Below are 13,909 nucleotides of genomic sequence, written 5' to 3'. Positions count from 1 at the left end.
TTTTAGAGAAACAGTTTTAGTTAATTTCTTTACTCACACTTAATATAACAAAAGATGATGACTTATTAAATCATTGGTTTCACCTTAATTTCAGCTACTCTGGAAGAAAAGAGGCTGCGGGTGATCTCTCGTTCCATCTCTCTCTTGCTCTGCTTACTCTCAGCCTGCTGGCCACCTCCACCGTAGACAGCTCCAGCAAATCCTGCCTCACCTCCAGCTGTCCAGTCCACCAGAGGATCATACACAAATGCCTCCAGCAATGTCAGCAGAGTCTCTCTGCCACGCCGCATAATGTGTAGAACCTGTTTTGAGAAGAGTTCTAAGTGAGTTTTGCCACAACTTTCCTCATTAAAATGTGTTCTTTCATTCCACAGGTTTTGTTAATTCAATAAGTACACTAAAAGGTATAAGAGAAAGCAGCATACCTGCTCACAAGAAAGCCTAAAAACACCTTCTACTCCAGTTACACCCAGTGCTGTTTCAATGTTCTGGGTCATTCGAAAAGGAACTTTCTCAGGAACTCTAAGGCTTTTACCTTGAAAAGACAAATTCTTATATATTTCCCCTTCCAGCAAAATACATTTCACCCACCTATATATAAAGAACTCCACTTTACCTTTTTCAAAGCAAACATTGTAATCTATGTGAACAACTTCTCCAGTCGTCATATCTATGAGAACATTATCCAGATGTCTATCTCCAAGGCCAATTATATATCCAACCATAGACATGACTGCAGTTGATCTTGCATAAGACTAAAAAAGGGAGCAAACACTGTTAGCAAATTTCCTTCCAACATGGACTTCATACTCTTAAAATTTACAAAACTCCATCCTTGTTATTTAAAATAAACAAAAAGCCCTCCTCAGGGTTGCTGCATGCAGTCACACAGCTCTGCATGGAGCAGCTGCATGCAACTCCATGGTCCTGGTCTACCGAGTCAATATCAGGACACTGGATTTTAAAAGAAAAATAAAACACTTTTTTTTCAGCCTCCTGAGCTACACTCTTCTAATTCACCTATAACCCTCTAAAATCTTGACCTCAGACAGTCTTTTTAAGAAGTATGACATAATATTCAAATGCACCCCTACCTCACTCTATATACAGAAAAAGTAGCTAAAATGGATCAAGATCCAAATAAAGAAAAAAAATACATTGGACTTCATCAAAATTAAACTTTTGTGTATAAAGGACATTATCAAGAAAGTGGAAAGACAACCTAAAAAATGGGAGAAAATATTTGGATATCATGTATCTAGTAAAGGTTTAATATTCAGAATATATAAAGAACTCCTATAACTCAACAACGAAAAGACAAACAACCCAATTTAAAAATGGGCAAAGGATCTGAACAGATTTTTCTCCAAAGAAGAAATTCAAATAGCCAATAAACACATGAAAAGATGCTCAACATCATTAAATTATCAGGGAAATGCCAATCAAAATGATAATAAGATACCACTTCATATCCACTAGGTTGGCTAGTATTAATAAAGGAGTAAATAAGTGTTGGCAAGGATGTGGAAAATTGGAACCTGTACCGGTTTGAATGTATTATGTCCCCCAACATATGTCCTTTGACTGAGTGTTTTCATGGAGATGTGACTCAATCAACTGTGAGTAAAAAGTGTGACTGGATAATTTCCATGGAGGTGCTACCCCACCCATTCAGGGTGGGTGTTAATTGGATCACTAGAGTACTTTAAAAAGAGTCACACACTGAGAGATTTCAAATGGAGTTGAGAGGTCACTCTGGTGGACATTCTTATGCACTATATAGATAACACCTCTCAGGTTTTAATGTATTGGAATAGCTAGAAGTAAATACCTGAAACTACCAAACTACAACCCAGTAGTCTGGACTCCTAAAGACGACTGTATAATAATGTAGATTATAAGGGGTGACAGTGTGATTGTGAAGGCCTTGTGGATCACACTCCCTTTGTCTAGTTTATGGATGAACGGGTAGAAAAGTGGGGACAAAAACTAAATGACAAATAGGGTGGGATGGCGGGGGATGGTTTGGGTGTTCTATTTTTACTTTTATTTTTTATTCTTATTCTGATTCTTTCTGATGTAAGGAAAATTTTCAGAAATAGATTGTGGTGATGAATGCATAACTATATGATCATACTGTAAACAGCTGATAGTATACTATGGATGACTGTATGGTATGTGAATATATTTCAATAAAACTGAATTAAAAAAAAAAAAAAAGAGCCACACAGGCCCAGACTCTTGCTACAGCCACGAGTGATACTTTGAAGAATGCACAGAGAGCTGAGAGCAACTAAGAGTGACATTTTGAAGAGGAGTTGCAGCTAAGAGAGGACAAACCACCCCAAGAGCAACACTTTGGAGAACGCCATTTTGAAACGCAACCTGGGAGCAAGGAGGCACCAGCCACATGCCTTCCGCGCTAACAGAGGTTTTCCGGATGCCACTAGTCACCCTTCAGTGAAGGGACTCTATTGTTGATGTGTTACCTTGGGCACTTCATGTCCTTAAGACTGTAACTGTGTAACCAAATAAACCCCCTTTATAAAAGCCAATCCATTTCTGGTATTTTGCCTAAAGGCAGCATCAACAAACCAGAAAAGAACCCTTGGGCATTGTTGGTGAGAATACAAAATGGTGCAATCACTGTAAACATCAGTTTGGCAGTTCCTCAAACAGTTAAACACAGATGGCAGTATAAAAGAATTGAGAACAGGGATTCAAACAGATAACTGTACATCATTATTCAAAGAAGCATTCTTCACAATAGCCAAAAGGTGGAAACAACAAGCATCCATCAACAGATGAACTGATTAACGAAATACAGTATGTCCATCCAATGGATTGTTATTCAGCTATAAAAAAAGACTGAAGTCCTGATAAATGCTACAACATGGGTGAACCTTGAAAACATTATGCATAGTGAAATAAGTCAGAATAAGCAAACTAATAAAGTAGACTGGAGGTTGCCAAGGGCTAGAGAGAGTGGGGAATGGGAGTTATTTCTTAACAGAGTTTCTGTTTGGGGTGATACAAAAGTTTGGGTAAAGGATGGTGGTGACAGTAGCACAATAAGGTAAATGTAATTAATGCTACTGAATTGTACACTATGAATGGTTAAAATGCAAATTGTATGTTTCACAGATATATATCACAATTTTTTTTAAATGTCTTCAATACATGTCTCAAACTACCGAGTATGGAGGAAGGGAGGAAGGGAAGGCAGGCAAATAATACAGAGAGATGAGACAAACAGCAAGCAAAAGAATTAATAATGATTACAGTCCAAACAAAATGCATACCTGTGTAACTCTCCACCATTCATCAGGTGTTGTGCATGATGACCAAAGCTCTTTAGCAAGGAGATTTGGGGGTGTAGCTTCCATTAACTCTTCTAACACGGCCTTCATTACATGAAGAGGCCAATCCCGACGGGACACATCCAGACTAAGTCCTACCCCTTTCAAAGCAGGACCAATTTTACTATAATAAAGTTCACTCGGACGGGGTACAATTCCAGGATTCTGAGGAGTTTGGTAGGAATCTTGGGCCTTTAAAAAACATATATTTTTTAAAAGGTCAACTTTATTAAATAAGGACAGATATTACTTTGAACTTAAAATGAAGTTTAAAAACTGATTTTTCAGTAGTATTGTCTACCTATTCAGCTAAATTTCATGCACCAAATTCTTCTGGACTATGTATCTTTCTTACAATCTTTTAATTAGGTACAGCTACTTTATTAAAAATTTGTGTACTGTTAAATTTTTTTGAGGTTCAATTCAAAACAACACAAAAATTACATTCTTCTTTGAATCAATTAAGTTTTTAAATTATCATAATTCATTTAGGCATATATTTCAAATTCTCCACCAACAAGACTTAATTATCATTGTATTATTCACAAGAACTATCAAGAAACACTTTACATAAAAGTTTAGATAATCCTTTTCCAATTGCAATCTCCAATTCACCCTCTAATAATTGTTCTACAGTAACCCATGCCTACTTTAAAAGCTTGACTCCTTTTAAACTCTTGCTATTCCCATACCTACTTCAATTAGAAGCATTTTCTTGGCTAAATGTGGGATCCTAAGGTTCAGACTGTATAAAATGTATAAATACATACTTAGCACTGTTCCTGAAATATATTCAGCACTCAGATATGTGGCTAAAATGAATTCTAAACTCCTTGTCTAAATCAAAGTACAAATTTCCCAGGTATAAAATACCATGTCATGGTGATGAATTCTAAATTCAATACTATTTCTTACACACATATTTAAAAATAACCCTGTTTCCAAAACTGTCTCTGATTTACAAATTTAATTTAAAAGACCCTGGTAAGCTCCCCCCAAAAAAGTAATACATTCTGAAATATCAAGTAATTGCGTGATTAGCATGCACCACTCTGTATTCATTTACAGTAAGATGAATATATCATTTCTGCCTCTTGAAACTTTTTTTTTATAAAACGTGCCTCAAAAACAATAAAACTCAAACTGCTTCCTTCTTTAACCTTTAGCAATCTGTCAAAATGCTTAGTGAGTCTAGAAATAGTTCATATATAATAACAAAGAATAATACACATTTGTTTATAAACATTCAAATAAAAATAAATGCATATTTTAATTTTAATTAACCTTTTGTGCTTGTAAAGCTGCTTCCCGTTGTTGCCAACGTTTGTAAAGACCAAATAAGGGTGTAGCTCCATCCACCCACTGGATTAGACCTGATCTTGTTCCCAGTGGTGTTACAGAATAGTGTCGAGCATGGAAACGTGGTGTTTCCTGGCGATTAATTGTAGCAAACATGGTATTCACGATTGATAGGAATTGCATTATTCTCTCATCCAGATGTAAATCCTCCAGTCCTATGAAAACAAAATTAAAGTAGCTAGGATAAGTGATCTAATGGGGAGGGATGGGATGGCATTGGGAGTTGTACCACTTTTCATGTATTTCTCAATTAGCATAGCAGCAAAGAACTGGGAGCCAATGAGGCACACTGAGGGCATTAAGAACATTCTATTCAGTGAAAAAATATTAATACTAGGTACTAGCATTATTAACTGTACAACTATTATAAATTTCATGGCCAAAGGGGGAGGGAATGAAAACTTTCTCCTCATAGCCTCCAACCACCACCATTCAAAATCACATGGAGTCTCACCTTGATAAAGAAGGCAGAGTGAGAAGATTCAGGGTTCCCTCCCCCTAAGAAGTTTTGAAAAACCAGCAAGAACTGGCAAAAACATCTTACTTAAAGTTGCCAAAAACAGGTAAAAGATGGTAGTAACAGGGCAATCACTGAATCAAAAAAAAGCCTACTTAAAAAAGCAGTAGGCAGAGCTACAAGATGTTTTGGGTCATGAGAACTGTTTAAAATGGAGAGTGATGAGGATTGTACAACTAAGTGATAATAATGTGAGATATGAATGGATTATCATGGATATAACATATACTATGTGAACTTAGGAACCCCCTACTTTATAAGTCAAGCCCTTGATCTTGAGGTTTGCTTGGGTGAAACTTATGGTTGTAAAGGGGAGGCTAAGTCCACCTATAATTATGCCTAGGAGTCATCTCCAGAGAACCTCTTTTGTTGCTCAAATGTGGACTTTCTCTCTCTAAGCCTAACTCTGTAAATAAATTTATCACCCTCCCACCAACATTGGAAAGGACCCCACAGATAAATAAATGAGTCTTCCTTGTGAAAAGGGACACGGATTCTGGGAATGAGCCTGACCCTGGCAACAAGGGATTAAGAATGCCCTTTTGACCAAAAGTGGGGAAAGAAAGGCAACAAAATAAGGTTTCAGTGGCTAAGAGAATTCAAATAGAATCAAGAGGCTGCTTGAAAGTTACTCCTATGCAAGCTTCACCTGATATGCCAAATGACCACAGTATGACAAGCACAGGTCAACAGTAGTCCTGAAAACCTTAAAGAATACCCAGATCCCTATCTGAGACTCTATAAAGGTTTTACTCACTAAGTTTATTCTTCGGAAACTTAAATTCTTCAGAGAACTCCTATGCCACCTAAGTCCCAAAATTCAGAGGCAAGAGCATCTTCAAGAACATCAACTAGATGTGACCCTTTTGCTCATAAAGTTGACAGCCCTTCTTAACATGAACAAGTTAGGGTGGTCACTACCTAGACATCCCTGAAGATCATGAAAGTTATTAAACTAGAGGAAGGGTTAGCAACAGACAAAATGAAATTTAACAAAGGATTCTGAATACTGAATATTTATATACTTTTCTTTTTCTTAGTTGCTAGGATATTAGAATAGCTATAAGGAAAGAACTGAAATGGTGGAATTGTAACACATAGCTTCCTTTGAAATCTGTTTTATAGGTACCTGTTAAATTGTAATTTGAAAGCTTTTGTATATATATTTCACGATAAGAAAATAACTGAAAGTATAGTAGTATAACAACTGGAAATTTCCTATATAACTACTTGTTAAATCATAGTTTCAAAGATATTACCTTTTTGTGTATATGTTATATTTCACAAGAAAATAACTGAAATGTGGTACTATAACCTATAATATTCTTTGAAATTTGCTCTCTAACTACTTGTTAAATTGCACTTGGAAAGTTATCATTTCTATGTATATGTTAAATTCTACAATAAAAAAAATATTTAAAAAAAAGTAGGCTCTCGTGGTTCCCTGGCTGTCCCCCCACCCCACCCCCCCATCAGCAGTTTGGTAGTCCATGCTCCCAGTGCAGATCTCTAGTCCCAGTCCCAGAGTAAGCAAAGTAATCTTCATGCACATACTGGCAGCTTGCATGCCTGGCCCATTCTGTCTGGTGGTGGCCTGAGAGACGTGCCATCCCAGAACTTGTCTTGAGTATAGAAGGTGATTCACAGAGCTCTCCTACAGAACACAGTGGGAGAGAAGTCAAGTGACAGCCTGGGGGCATGGGATGGTTGGCTGTAAGACATACAGTGCAATGGTGCAGTACCTGGGACTGTGAGGAAACTATTTCCTATGGAAGAGGGGACATTCAGAACCGTGAAACTGGGGGAATTCCTAGGACCAAACGCACATGACCAAGACAATACACACATGGACAGAAAGGTCCAGGGAAGCCCCTATGCCTTGGCCTGGAGCTATTCTCTAAACTCATATTTTGAATAAGTTCAGTCAGGAGAACACTCAAAGATTAATCTGCAATGACTGGGGAAGGTGTTTCCTTTTTTTTTTTTTTCTGTTTTTTGCTAGGTTCGAGCATTCAAGGAAAGCTGTCATAAAGCGAGCTGGATAAAAATTTAAGAACAGACACCTCAGAGTCTAAATTCCATTAAAATATTAAAATGTCCAGGTTTCAACAAAAGATTACAAAACATAGAAAGAAAGAGGAAGCAATGGCCCAGGCAAAGCAGACAATTAAAGCATTAAAAACCATCAATGAGGACAATTAGACCCACGATATCCCAAAGATTTCAAAAAATGATCTTAAATATGCTCAAAGATTTAAAGGAAAACATGGAAAAAGAACTAAAGGAAATCAGGAAAACCAAGTAAACACAAAGAATATCAACAGAGAGATGGGAATTATGAAAAGGAACCAAACAGAGCTGAAGAGCACAGTAAGAGAAATTTAAACTTCCCTAGAGGAATTCAAAAGCAAACTGGGGCTGATAGAAGAGAGAATCAGTGAACTTTAAGATAAGACAATTAAAATCATCCAGTTAGAGGAGCAGAAAGAAGAAAGAATGAAGAAAAGTGAATAGAGCCTGAGGAACCTGTGGGATACCATCAAGCATACCAATATATGCATTGTAGTATAAATACATACCAATATACACTCCTCCTCCCAGAAGGAGAAGAAAGGGGCAGAGAGAATATTCAAAGAAATAATTGCTGAAAACTCCCCAAATTTAACGAAAGCCATGAAGAAACACATCAAAGATGCTCAACAAACTCCAAACAGGATAAACTCAAATAAACCTACATTGCACCATGTTATAATCAAACTGTTAAATATCAAAGATAAAGAGAGAATTCTGAAAGCCCCAAGAGAGAAGCAATGTGTCACAAGAGAGCCCCAATAAGATTAGGTGCCACTTTCTCATCGGAAACCATGGTGGCAAAAAGGCAGTGGAAAGATATATTTACAGGGCTTTAAGTAAAATATTGCCAACCAAGAATTCTATTTCTGGCAAAAATGCCTTTTAAAAATAAGGGAAGGTTTAAAACATTCCCAGATAAACAAAAGCTGAGGGATTTCATCACCACTAGACCAGCCCTAGAAGAAATGTTAAGGGAGTTCCACAGGTTGAAAGGATAGAACACCAGACAACTGACTAAAGACACAAAGAAGAAACAATGTTAAAAGATAATGAGGTAGGGGACTGGTGGTTTGATGGGTTGAGCCCTCTACCATAGGTTTTACCCTTGGGAAGATGGTTGCTGCAAAGGAGAGGCTAGGCCTCCCTATAATTGTGCCTAAGAGCCTCCTCCCGAGTGCCTCTTTGTTGCTCAGATGTGGTCCTCTCTCTCTAGCTAAGCCAACTTGGAAGGTGAAATCACTGCCCTCCCCCCTACGTGGGATCAGACACCCAGGGGAGTGAATCTCCCTGGCAACGTGGAATATGACTCCCGGGGAGGAATGTAGACCTGGCATCGTGGGACGGAGAACATCTTCTTGACCAAAAGGGGGATGTGAAAGGAAATCAAATAAGCTTCAGTGGCAGAGAGATTCCAAAAGGAGCTGAGAGGTCACTCTGGTGGGCACTCTTACGCACACTTTAGACAACCCTTTTTAGGTTCTAAAGAATTGGGGTAGCTGGTGGTGGACACCTGAAACTATCAAACTACAACCCAGAACCCATGAATCTCAAAGACAATTGTATAAAAATGTAGCTTATGAGGGGTGACAATGGGATTGGGAAAGCCATAAGGACCACACTCCACTTTGTCTAGTTTATGGATGGATGAGTAGAAAAATAGGGGAAGGAAACAAACAAACAAACAGACAAAGGTACCCAGTGTTCTTTTTTACTTCAATTGCTCTTTTTCACTTTAATTATTATTCTTGTTATTTTTGTGTGTGTGCTAATGAAGGTGTCAGGGATTGATTTAGGTGATGAATGTACAACTATGTAATGGTACTGTGAACAATCGAATGTACGATTTGTTTTGTATGACTGTGTGGTATGTGAATATATCTCAATAAAATGAAGATTTAAAAAAAATAAATAAATAAAAAAAATAAAACCAAGGAAAAAAAAAAGATAATGAGGGCGTAAATTTAAATACCAACACTACTGTATTTTTACTTCCTACAGGATCTAAAAGGCAAACACATAAAATATAATGATAAATCAATGGTTCTGAACTCACAGTGTATAAATAAGTAATTTGTGACAAGAACTACATAAAGGTGGGTAGATGGAGGGGGACAGGAACAAAGTTTATATATGCTATTGAAGTTGTTAAGTTGGAATCAAAGCAAACAAGATTGGTACAGATTTAGGACGTTAAATTTAAGCCCCAAGGTAACCACAAGGAAAGTATCAGCGGATATGCAAGCTCACAGAGACAGAAAATAGAGGACAAGTTACCAGGGATGGAAGGGTTGAGGGGGGGTTGGGGGGGCAGAGGCAATGGGGAGTTTGTGCAAAATGAGTGTAGGGTTTCTGTCTGGAGTGAAGGGCAAGTTCTAGTAATGGACGGTGGTGACGGTACCATGACACTGTGAATGGGATTAATCTCACTGAATAGTATGCTAGGGAGGAGTGGAAATGGGAAGATTTATGTTGTATATGTGTTTTCACAATTTAAAAAAAAAAGAATGAGAAACTGAAGAGAGAATGACAACTAAATACAATACAGGATACTGGATGGGATCTAAGAATTGAGGATAAAAAGCTTAAAAGGATATTACTGGGACATAAGAAAAAAATGGAATAAAGATATGTTTGTTATTATAACAATGTTAAATTTCTTAAATTTGATAACTGTACTTAACTGATTACATAAATAAATATCCTTGTTTGTAGGGAATGTACACAGAAGTACTGTGTTCCTTGATTATGATGTGTGCAACTGCTCTCAAATGTTCAGAAAAGAGATGGACGGATGGATACATGGATGGATGATGACAGAATGATACAGTAAAGATGGCAAAATATTAAAACTGGTGTATCTGGGTAGATGGGGGTATGCAAGAGTTCTCTATATGGGGTTTGTATTATTTTTGCTACTGTCCTATAAGTTTGAAAATATCTTAAAATAAATATTACAAAAAAATAAAAATAAAATTCTTATGGGTTCAGGATACTCCAGGGTACTAATGACACATAGAAATTGATCTGGAACAATCCCTTTCTGCCAACACAGTCACAAAAAGCATTAATAATGAGACTAATGCTCTTCTTAAAGACAGGGAAGTTTTAAATCCTACCTTTGAAAAGATAAGGATAGCTCTTTCCATCTGATCCTTGAAAGAGAAGTTTCTTTGGCTTGGTTTTAGTAGGTAAGATTGTGATGGTTCCACCTACATTGTAGATTGTGACAGTGTCTCTGGCTGAGACTTCTCCAGGAAGAGCAATTTCAGTGTTAGTCATGGCAGCCAGCCATGGACTGATTTCTTCAAGACGCAAGATATAACTTGCACGTTTCTGGGCTCTCTGTTGCAAACTCAGCATTATCTATGTGTATAACAAAATGCGAAAAACAAGTTTGCATTATCAGAACACTTCTTCAACATTCGATTTGACATAAAAGTAAACTAAAGAACAACCATAAATAGAACTATTGTTCTAGTTCCTATATTTCATTCAATGTTACATACCTGAGTCATCATAGTGGGCTGATGTGCCCTAGGTGATTTATACTTTAAGACCCCTCCTCCTCTATCCAAACAAATAATGAAATTACAGTAGATGGAAGGAAATCATTGCTATGGTCACCAAAAACTGTTAAGCTCTGTGTCTGAACAATGCCATAACAAATCTATTTGGTCCTTGCAATAGGGTAAAAGATACAGCCTCGGTTACTAGTTGTAAGGGAGACACACCCTGGGAAGCCACTCGGAAAGTTATTAACATAAACTTACAATAAAAAATGAGGCTAAATTTAATCCTATCTCACTGGAGGGGAGGAGAGAATAAGTGGATTTCTATTAGACTTAAAATTGAAGAAAAATTAAAAACTGTGACTAACATTTTTAACAGAGAAGTAACGCAAATCCCAGCTCTCACCATGAGGTACGTGGGAAAACACCCAGATTCCTTCTAATAATTCACAGGAAGTGGCTGGCATGTTTACTTATGTCCCCGTTTATAGCTAACTCAATAATCAGCACTGGAATTAGTGAATTTGGGACACTGCTTTCATGTGAGAAAATTTTAAGCAATCCTTAGTAAGCTTTGTTCATAAAAAGAAAAAATCATTTGAAATACTCTAAATATCCACTGACAGGAGAATGGATAAGTTGTGGTATTTTCACAAAATAGATAGTTTAACAGCTACATAAAAAACGTGGATGAATCATAAAACAACACAATGCTGATCCCAAAATTATGGAAGTAGTAGAAAAAAAAAAAAACATAAGACATACACAATATGATCTGATTTATATGAAGTTCAGAAACAGGCAGACTAAGAGTCTACCCCAGAGAACCTCTCTATTGCTCAGATGTGGCCCATCTCTCTATGCCCACCAGGTAGGTAAATTCACTGCCCTCCCCCACTACGTAGGACATGACTCCCAGGAGTGTAAATCTACCTGGCAACCTGGGACAAGACTCCTGGGGATGAGCCTGGACCCTGCATCGTGAGAAAGTCTTACTGACTAAAAGAGGGAAGCAAAATGAAACAAAATAAAGTTACAGTGACTGAGAGATTTCAAATGGAGTTAAGAGGTTATTCTGGAGGTTACTCTTATGCGTTCTACAGATACCTGTTTTTAGTTTTTAGCATATTGAAATAGCTAGAAGGAAATCCCTGAAACTGTTGAACTACAACCCAGTAGCCCTGATTTTTGAAGTGACTGTGTAACTGTAGCTTATATGGTATGATGTATGATTATGAAAACCTTGTAGTTCACACTCCCTTTACCCAGTGTACGGACAGATGAGTAGCAAAATGGGAACAAAAATTAAATGAATAAAGGGGAGAGGCGATGTTTGGGGCATTCTTCTTTACTTGTATTTTTATTCTTATTTTTATTTTTGTTTTGGAGTAATGAAAATGTTCAAAAATTGTGGTGATGAACGCACAACTATACGTTGATACCATGAACAACTGATTGCACATTGTGGGTGATTGTAGGTATGTGAATATATCTCAATAAAACTGAATTGAAAAAACAGTAGCAAAAAACTGGCAGAACCTATACAAAACACTATTTAGAAAGACATGTATAAAAATAAAAGCTATTTTTTTAAAAGTAAGAAATGATTAACGCAAAACTGAGAACATTGGGAGAGGGAGATATAATTATGGAGAGATAGTCAGAGCGTCTAAAGAATTTTGTTTCTTTAGCTAATTCTCTTTTTTTAAGCTGTCCAAGTTAAAAGGGGGAAGAGACACAGGTATTCTTCATAATTTTAAAAATTATTCTTTAAATTGTACACAGAATCATAAAAACTTTCTCCATAATTTACTTCACAAACACACACATGCACAAGGAGGTTTTGAAAAGCATTCCTCCTATTTCCTCCTCTGGGTTTCTTAGTTGATTTATTGAGATGGAAACAAAGAAGCAAGACGCTAATGTTGGAAAAGAAGGGAACTCCAGTTTTGGCTAGGCCACACATAATAAATTTCATCTTTCATGTTAGTTTTCTTGCCTTGTGCGTCTAGCTATTTCCTTTGAATTTAGTAGCCTGTGTTTACTAGTTTAAGGTTGCTTACACTTTGTTTCTGCATTGTGTCTTTTAATATTATTCTCATTACCAAGGTTCAAAATAAAATCAATTGGGAGCAATAAAGCTAAGGGATAGACAGAAAAGGAAGAAGGAAAAGCAAGAAAACACCAAAACGTAATAAATAAGCTGTCCCAACTAACGGTGCTACTGCCATAACGGACATAAACCAAAGAGGACCAAAAAATAAAATAGAAAATAAACTAGAAAATAGAAGGATTTTTGAATATTTTGAATATTTAAATAATATTTAAATAATCACCTCTAACAAACTATGCAAAATTGACTTCACAACAAAGTACATCTAAAAATTAATTGTTATATGTCACTATTATGTCTGCTAAAAATACTGCTTATCAACCCATTCCCACCAAGAGAAACTATATCGCTTACCTTCTTAATCTTTCATGATGAGAACAGCAGGTGATCAATATTAGCTCAAGGTCAGAATCCCTTCCTTGGCTAACTTCTTGCAGTGTATTCTTCACTAGCATGAACGCTCTATGCATAACAGTATGCATCTGCCTCCTCCCAATACTCGCCCACCCAAAATTTTCAAAATAAAAAAATACCTTTCTCTACATTCTTTAAGCAACTGATCACAGGCTGCCTTCCAAGGGCTTACAAAATCTTCTCTAAGCTTCTAGTAAGGAAAGTCTACTTACTTCAATTTTTTTTTTACCTCAAGTGAATTTTTCATTTTAGTAGCATTCTTGAGATTTTTCTATACCTCTTTAAATGGAATCCAGCTGCTTCCAGGCTTTGCAGGGTTTGATGGTGTTTTCAGTTTTTCTAGGGCATTTTCAATTGCATCACCATAGTTGTCCTGAAACCATTTTTCATGAGGTGTTTCTGCGGGGGCGGCCGTGATGCTCCGTACATGCTCCAAAGCAAACACAATGGGCTTCATCAAAGCCGTGTGCTTCTCTCTCATGATTGCAATTTTCTCTTCTCTGACCAGGAAGACATTTTTATTCAGAAACTTACTGTACATTTAAGAGTTTTATACAACATGGAA

At 36.9% G+C, this 13,909-nt stretch overlaps 1 protein-coding gene across 4 annotated transcripts in view; it reads right to left on the bottom strand.

Moving 5' to 3' along the window:
* Window positions 1–13,909, bottom strand: part of SMG1 (SMG1 nonsense mediated mRNA decay associated PI3K related kinase) — a 143,434-nt gene that overhangs the window by 24,498 nt on the left and 105,027 nt on the right. For all 4 annotated transcript variants that reach the window (XM_037815432.1, XM_037815433.1, XM_037815431.1 and 1 more), the window contains 7 exons: window positions 13,622–13,844; window positions 10,425–10,671; window positions 4,644–4,873; window positions 3,303–3,551; window positions 617–755; window positions 426–535; window positions 84–302 (listed from right to left, as the gene is read on the bottom strand). In XM_037815432.1, coding sequence (XP_037671360.1) covers window positions 84–302; window positions 426–535; window positions 617–755; window positions 3,303–3,551; window positions 4,644–4,873; window positions 10,425–10,671; window positions 13,622–13,844 — 1,417 coding nt within the window. The remainder of the gene's footprint in view (window positions 1–83; window positions 303–425; window positions 536–616; window positions 756–3,302; window positions 3,552–4,643; window positions 4,874–10,424; window positions 10,672–13,621; window positions 13,845–13,909) is intronic.

This window comes from Choloepus didactylus, chromosome 21 (assembly GCF_015220235.1).
Source record: "Choloepus didactylus isolate mChoDid1 chromosome 21, mChoDid1.pri, whole genome shotgun sequence".
NCBI lineage: Eukaryota > Metazoa > Chordata > Mammalia > Pilosa > Megalonychidae > Choloepus > Choloepus didactylus.
The sequence above is the reverse complement of the archived record's forward strand: the minus strand, read 5'-3'. Positions and strand labels throughout refer to the sequence as shown.